An 8395-nucleotide genomic window follows, 5' to 3' on the forward strand; every position below is an offset into this window, starting at 1 on the left:
AGCCCGTTCATTTAGGGTTTGCTGTGTCCCAGGTATTATCTGTCTTAGTCTTAAGAACTCTCCTGCGAGGGAGGTCATATTAGCCATGTTGGAGGTTTGAGTGACTTGCCCACAACTGGCAGAGCCAGTTACCTGGAAGCGTTCTGAGCCTCTGGTTCCTGTGTGCCCTTCCACCCAAATAGACACACAGCCCTACACGTGTGCTCCCATCCCTCCCCACATCCCTAACACTTTGCCGGTCTCTGCCCCACAGTGGCCATCAACCTCATCGTGCAGCACATCCAGGACATCCTGAATGGAGGGATCTCCAAACGGCAGACCAATGGCTATCTCAACGGCTATACCCCTTCACGCAAGAGGCAGGCCTCAGAGTCCAGCAGCCGGCCACATTGACCCCCGTCTCCTTCAGACCCTGGCCCCTATCTTCAAGAGACAGGAGGAGGGGTTAGAAGGCACTGTTCATCTGTACATATGGTTTCCTATGACATTGCTGTATTTAAGAAAACACCATGGAGATGAAATGCCTTTGATTTTTTTTTTTTTTTTTTGTACTTTGGAGCGGCAAAATGAAACAGAACTTGACCCTGAGCTTAAATGACAAACTGTGCCAACTACTACTGGTGATGCCTAATTATGAATCCAACGTGTAACCAGTTATAAATACATATATATATAAAAGGATCTATTTTTGTGTAAATGTACAAATACTGTAAAGCTGTTTGCCATAAGTATTTTGCAGGAGGACCTGTACTGGAGTGTTTTGGGACTGGAGCTGGCGTCTCACTGAGGGGAAACTGCCTATTGTGTTGCAGGTGGGGGAGGCTCAGGCATCTGTGTGGGAGATGGGGGGGCGAGGACCGAGGCTCATGTCTCATTGCTCTGAGTGCCTGTGGGGCTCAGTGGGAGTGGAGTTGGGAACCTTTGATTGCCTTCCCTGCCAGATGCCACCTTCTTGGAGTGGAGCTCAATGACAGTCGATGAGAAATACTCTTTTCTTTTTTTCTGAGTTGAAATTGGGTGAGACCTCCACTCAAAAATCAAACTCAGGGAAGAGGCCCACTGAGAACAAGTCTTCTGCATTTTCTTCTTGCCCTGTGCCCCACCTCTGGCTGCTTGGGGAGCTCCACACCTCCTTCCTTACTCTCCCACTTCCAAGAGCCAGAGCTGCCTCTCTCTTCTTACCTGATACAGGTTGGATGGGGTCGCTTCCTGAGAGAATTGAGAAGGAGGGAGGAGAACCGTGCCTGTTGAGTGGTCCTCCTGCCTCCCAGGGAAGTCTCTGATCACATTCCTTGGCCTCTTCCCTGGACTGTGGAGTGCACAATTGGCCCCTTGCAGCCTGGGCTTGGGTTGAGGACTTCTGCTGGCAGAAGGACACCTGGCTGCCCCTCACAGGGTGGCAGGAGAGCTCTGCCCATGTAGGGAGTAGTCGCTTTTGTTTACCAAGATGTGGGGATTTGCAGTGAGATAGCATGCACCTTTCAGCAGTGATTGTCACCAGCAGCGTCACAGCCCAGCTGATTTGGGCATGTAGAGCAGGGAAGAGGAAATAGAGTATTTAAGTCATAGGTTGGAGTCTTAGGTTGAAAACACTTGGGGTGATGAATTCCAGCTTTCCTGGGGGCTCCCTCTTGGTGGAAATTTCCTTCTTTGCAAAAAGTACAGATTCCTCAAGATTGTTGGTGGAGGGGTGGAGGAAGCGGTGGGGGGGCATCAAGCGAGATGGAGGAAGTATGATTATAAGTTTTAAAGCCTGAGCTTTTAACTGCAGAAGAGCCAGAGCCTTGTCATTTCAGTGTTGACCATTTCAGTGCCTGGTAGGCCACGCCCTGAGTTATTTCATGTGGCTGCCACTGACCAGAACATTATGGGGAACCTTTCTCCTTCTATTGCTTTCCTAGGCCATTGGAGCCATTCAGATACATCTGATGCCATTACTCTCTGGTCACCCTGAACTGTCCCTTTAAACTCAGCACCATCCCCTTCGATTCCCCTTTTCTGGACTCAGTTTGATTCTAAACTCTGTTTTCACTGCTTTCAAAAAGTCAGACATAATCTGCAACAGAGCTTTGCCACCCCGAGACATTCAGGAGACTGTGCTACAGGCCCTGGAGGGAGCTCCCAGCAGCAGCAACCGCCTGATTGGATCAAGGGAAGGCCCCCGAGGTGCCTCTCTGAGGGCTGGGACTCACCAGGATGTATGCGTTCTGGACTGTGTGTTTCAGAATCAGTATTTATCTTTCTAGTCATGCCCTTGTAGGGTTCTGAGATGCAGAGTGGATGGCAGGCCTGGGTAGGATCCTGAGGACCCAAGGGCCTCTTGCCTTCATGGGGCTGGTGTGTGCTCAGGGGAAGCCCATCCCTGTCTGGGGGAGCCCTGGCCTTTTGGTGGGTGGTACACTCCCCTTTACTTGAAGCTCCCAGGTGCCAAACCATTTAGTGCCTTGGCTGTGTATCCCACTGCCTTGGAAGATGGATTCTTCACATCTCTGAGCCTTGACTCACTTAGCCGCTTCCTCATCTACCTGTGGTGTTGGGACCAAGCCTCCAGTGGCTCTAAGTAGCCCAGGCCTAGCTTGGGAGCAGCTCTAGGGCTGTCCTGCCTCCTGGTAAGACCATCACCAGTTCTTGGTGGCTTGGCTGGGGGAATAGCTGTGCTCACTGGGCAGCGCTGGTGAATCCTCTGGTTCTGTGACACACTCTGAGGCGAAGAAGGGATGGGAAGCTCTGCCCCTCTCTGGCGACCCCAGCATTTAGCCAACTGAGTATCTGCACTTGAGCTTTCTAAATCACAAATCCTGGACTTGGTATTTTAAGAGCTCTCTATTTCCACTGGAGAGTCAAGGGGAGACTCATTAGACTGGAAATCATGACACGAGTCATCTGGGTACTCTGCTGTCCAGGGAGGAGACGCCGAGGAGCAGAGTCGGGTAATGTCGGTCGTGTGTGCATGGGCATCCCTTAGCTTCAGAGCCACCAACGGTGCTTGCTTCTCCCTTCCTGCCAGATATTGTCTGTGGACCAAGTATTTTGGACGCACTCATCCAAGCCTCATGTCATGGGAAGGCCTGGCCTCACACTCTTTCATGCTAATGGGGCTTCTGACCCAGGTTTCTTTTTCTTGAGCAGCCTGAGACCAGTAGGGGCAGAGAGACGGGAGTCTGTATAAGGAAGACGCAAGTGTTGCGACCCCAGATGTCCTTTGATTTGGAATGGATAGGATAAGCTCTCGAAGAGGTGGTGGTTAGACAACAGGATCTCTGAAGAGCCATCTGGGGGAGGGTGAGAGGGAAAGGTCTCCAGGTCACCCTTCAGACCAATCGTTCCTGCACCATCCCGCTCTGGCCTTGGCTGCTCAGCGGTCGTGTGGACGCTGGCTTCCTGCAGATGCTGGGCTTAGGATTGAACGCTTGTCTCCACACCCAGGGTGGGTTGCCAGTCTCTCATTAGGCCACTAGGTCAGGCTGAAGGCTTGCACGCTTCTCAGAGCTGTTGGGAAGCAGGAGGGACTGGAGCCCAGTTGGTTTGGGCATCACCTCCTTTGCTGTCCTTGTGCGCCTTTCCTTGACTTAGCAGCCTAGACCTGTGCTAGCGCCCAAGGCCATTGCAGGATGGATTTTCCTCTGCCCTGGAGTCTCCCCGCTGCCTGTCAGCGATGCCAGAGCTCTGCTGGGAAGGGCCGACTGGACTTGTCTACCATTCCTGCTCTTCACCCTGTGCTCAGGGTGGAGTAGGGGAGACAGTCTTGGTATCAGATGAACCAAGGAGAGAGAGGTTGGGAAGATCACCGTGGAGCCTAGAGCTCAGAGTCCCCTTGATCTTTTGTCTCTGGGCCTTCTACTACCCTCCTCGGGCCAGGTGGCTGGTGTTACAGATCAGCTTCTTTGCTGCTCTTAGAGGCAGGAGTGCCTAGCCAGTCCTGCCTCAGGAAGAGGGTGAGTAGCTGAATCAAGACTTAGGCTTGTATTTCTTCTTTCAGATGCTTGCTCTTCCCCTTTTCTTTCTGCTGCCCTGCCTTTATTGTTAGCAGTTACGAAATGACCACATATCATGTACTTTGCTGTAAATAAAGACTGAACAAAATGAGCCAGCTCTTGCGTTCTCTGTGGTGCTTGGGCAGGCGGCACAGTGAGTGAGGCCAGCGGGCTGTGAGGGCTCCGCGGCTGATGGGAGGGGAGCGCCCCGAGTTTGCTGAGTGAATACAGTTACGGTTATGCTGTCGCTAAGCCTCGCCATCCCGGGCTGGTTAGCTGGCGCAGGATGAGTGACTTGGCGCATTTCTCCTCTGTCCCTTTTTGGGAGGCTCTGTTCTCTGGGACGTTCTGGCTCCCTGCTTTCACTGATGTCATCTAGTTTATGCAGTCTCCCCCCTCACTGCTTTCCCTGGGCCATTCACTACGCCTTCCTCAACTTCTACACTAACAAGCAAAACAAAACCTAAATAAAGTAAACTTTTGGGAGTGGCTGGAGGAAAGTTTACATTATACCGATGCGAACAACTTCAAGTTGAATACACATATATGAATGAGATTCTTCTGAACGCATACATCTCATTGATCTTTGTGTGTCAGTCAACATAGGTATTCATATCTCTCCCTGTTTTTAAAGACCTAGGTCGCCCACCCCTGAGAATTTTAAAAGAATTGGCTTTTGTGCTGTTGGTAGCTCTCTAGCCCCCCACCACCTCTCCACCTTTCTCAGCTTCCCTGTCATCCCTTCCCCCACTGCCTCCTAGGTGACAAATGGCCCTCGTGATTGTCCAGAGCAGCTCTGCTCTGTCCAGCCTACTCGTTCCACCGATGGATGCAAACCCATCAAGGAATTAAGCAGATCCAAAGGGTTTAAGAGGATGCACCCTCAGAAGGCTGCTGTGCTTTTAACACTTAGGTGCCTCTGTGAGAGCTGGTATTATCAGATGTGACCATCATCCTCAGACGGATGGAGACCCTGTGAATCGCAGAGTAAGTGGCTTGCCTGGTGTCACACAGGTAATGGTTGTGCAAGCCAGTTTAGCTGTGATCCAGTTTTCTCTTTGTGTTGCCGTCACATCTCCCCTGTCCCCCGTGGACCACCTTTGGAGTTTGCACTTTGCTTGGGACTCAGCTCACTTCTCAGAACTCAGTTCGGCTCCTTTGTCATAACTGGGGAGACAGGGGTGCTGGCCAGTGAAATCTTTGAGCAAATTTGCTTTGTCTGCCCACCCTTCTGCTGCCCAATAGGAGACACCCGTTTGACTAGTGCTGCTTTAATCAAACCATTCATCAGCTGAGATTAAAAGAAACCTCTTAGGACCTGCTTAAAGATTTTGAAGAAGAGGGCTGGGGAAGGAGACCTGGGATGTGGGAAAGTCTGCTTTGAGAGGATGTGTCCAGAGAGACGCGTTTCTATCATCATCTGGGGCATGTTTAGATTTCTATTTTAAAGCTGAGTTTAAACAGATCATTTTCTAAAACCCAGAATGTAGTTAACCCACTTGCTAAATCTCGGGCTATGCCTGAATATATGCTTACATATTTTTTCAATAAACTGAGCTAAAATAACATAAAATAGCCACGTGAATCAATTGGAGCTAGACTAAATCCAGACACACATTCTCACTTAGTGAATGGAGGTGAGGGGCGGGAGGACATGAAACTGTGCCTTACACAAGCTTGTTTGCTCATACAGTCCAGTCCAGGCTTGGCGTGCCCCTTTTGTGCTGAAGGTTTGTTTGGAATAGATCAGTGGTACCTGTAATATGTTGCCTAATTTGAAAATGGCATGGGGTCCCCTGCAGTGTTTGTTGACTGACTGACTCCCAGGCCAGGGAAAGCCAGCATGGCCTCTGCCTGAAAAGCTCACATGTCATGATGAGATTTCATCCTGAAAAGCCTGGGATTCTTTCAAGCAAAGTAGAGTTGTCGATGTTTCAAGATTCCATGTCCTTTCTTTTCAGTTCCTTAAATTTCCAACTTTCATGGTAATATTCACATCGGACTTCTCTAGCCTTCAGTCTACTTTCACTTCACTTTATTTGATCCTTAAAGCTGTCCTACAAAGTATGTGAGGAATGCGGTCCTGCTCTAGTTTTTCTGAGGGAACAGACTTAACCCAAAGCTGCTAATAACTGGGACAAGCTGTATGGGAAGGCTGTCCGGTGCGTGTCTGCCACCTAGTGGTGGGACTCATCTCAACAGGAGCTTTGCCTTGGGTTGCTGGACTAACGTCATTTGCTTGGGTGCCGTGGTTTCTAAGAGAGCTGTCACAGTGCCCAGAGAAGTATAACTACTGATGTGATTTCCTTTTTGTTTTTTTTCCTGGAAAGTCTTTATTAAGGATGTAGGGGTCTGAAATTGGTCACCCCAAGATATGTCTCTTTGGCATCAGGATTATTTGAGGCTGATTGCTTTTGATAAACTGGGACAGGGAAGCAGGCTCTGAGGAATGGAACTTGCCCTTTGTTAGGACACATTTACATTTGTAAGGTAAATCTCTATCTGTAAAAGGTGCCTCCCTCTCTGTACCTGGAAGAAGAAAGGAGATGACCTTCTCAATAGAAACTCTTAATCAATGCCAAAGGCAAGGACTTACATCTGCATTTTATTGTGCTTGTCTGGTAACCTGTAACTGACTTCCCTCCCCCTCCCAACGTTGGCATTTCTTTAAGGATTAAGCATCTTTCCTTAGGCTAGGAACTGATTGCTGCGCTCACCTGTGACCGCCCAGCTCCAGACAATAGACTTGCCTCCTGCTACGACCTCTGAGACAGCAGACCACTACCTGCTGTGTCCATCAAGCGCTGTGCCGACAGGGCAATCTTGTGACTATTGTGGGAGGGACATTTCAATCATATGTGAAACATCCTGTTTGGGAGTATATAACCACTCTGTGCACCCCACTTCTTCGGTGCCCTTTCTTCCTTCGGGAAGAAAGGCCCCGGGCCGTGGTTCCTCATAAAGCTTTGTTTAATTTTCTCTTGCTATTCTGTCTCATGTGAATTTAATTCGTTCTCCGTCCAGACAAACCCACATTTGGGAAGAGGAAATGTCTTCCTCCCCTACAAGGGATTCACTAGGGCAGATAGGTGCTGACCCTCTTAGTTTCTCTATTGCTACAGTCTATTGTGCTGGATCCCCAAGCTGGCAATCATCATTCCTGGGGGGCTTGTTAAAGCCATCAGTGAGATCCATTCCTGAATTCTGATTCTGTAGGTCTAGGGAGAGAATCTCTTATAACCAGCTGTACAGGTGTGTCAGATGCATGGGCGGGGTTGGAAACCAGGGGCCCTGTGTGTGGAGCCATGTAGACCATTCAGATCTGTGGTGTTCATTGCACTGAGGAGCCCGTTCCTCCCAGAACTGTGTCTGTGCTGCTTACGGCTCTTCTCTGCCTGCATGGGGACGGGAAAGAGGGTTTGAGTCTGCTCTTAAGCCATTCACATCCAGCACTGCCCTCTTAGGTTGTAAGACCCCCCCCCCCCCCCCCCCAGGAGACTCTAAACTACAGCTGCCCTGGGGAAGTTCTTAGGATGTCCTCAGAGCTGGGCAAGCTTGTAGGAGTCGTCTAGTCCAGTGGTCTTCAAGCGTGTTGTAGTCATGGAGTCCTTACCTGGAGGTCTTACCTGGAGCCTCGATGTAGAGAACAGAAATGTGAGTAAAGCCGGCAAGAGCGCGTCTTGAGTCGCACCCGGCCTCTCCCTGGAGAATTCTCAGGGTTTTCTTTCTTCTTTTTCTTTTTTGAGGAAGATTAGCCCTGAGGTAACATCTGCTGCCAATCCTCCTCTTTTTGCTGAGGAAGACTGGCCCTGAGATAACATCCATGCCCATCTTCCTCCACTTTATAAGTGGGACACCTGCCACAGCATGGCTTGACAAGGGGTGCGTAGGTCCACACCCGGGATCCCAACAGGCAAACCCCGGGCCACCGAAGTGGAACATGTAAACTTAACCACCACACTGCTAGGCTGGACCCCTCAGGGTTTTCTTTGAAACCGTTTAAGCCCAAGCCCTTCATTTTACAGGTGAGGAAACAAGGGGCCAGAGGCAAAGTGACTGGGTTGAGAGCCTACTACTTGGCTCTAGGTCTGCATTGACCTGATTAGGGCTTAAAAGAAAACAACGCTCTCCTCCTGCACAACCTCTTGGAACGTCCCCAGGGCCAGGCATTGGTGGCGAAAGTTGGGATGAGCCTTCTGCTCTTGAACTGATTCTTTCTGGCCACTACAGGAAGGATTGATGCAGGGTCGGTGAGCCGAGGAGTTGAAAGAAAGATTTCTTTGACTCTTAAGATCTGGCAGTAGTGCTCTTCTATTTAGAGAATAGTATAGAATAGCATGGGGACAGGACCCATGGGCAGTCAGAGCTGCTGCGTGGGGACAGGTCCCACGGGCAGTCAGAGATGCTGCTGGCATGGGGAG

At 50.1% G+C, this 8395-nt stretch overlaps 1 protein-coding gene across 1 annotated transcript in view; it reads left to right on the top strand.

Annotated features, from left to right (window-relative positions):
- Positions 1 to 4090, top strand: part of UCK2 (uridine-cytidine kinase 2) — a 77295-nt gene extending 73205 nt beyond the window's left edge. The window contains exon 7 of the mRNA XM_046682870.1: positions 254 to 4090. Coding sequence (XP_046538826.1) covers positions 254 to 393 — 140 coding nt within the window. The 3' untranslated portion in view covers positions 394 to 4090. The remainder of the gene's footprint in view (positions 1 to 253) is intronic.
- Positions 4091 to 8395: the final 4305 nt, after the last annotated feature.

Source organism: Equus quagga, chromosome 13 (assembly GCF_021613505.1).
Source record: "Equus quagga isolate Etosha38 chromosome 13, UCLA_HA_Equagga_1.0, whole genome shotgun sequence".
Taxonomy (NCBI): Eukaryota; Metazoa; Chordata; class Mammalia; order Perissodactyla; family Equidae; genus Equus; species Equus quagga.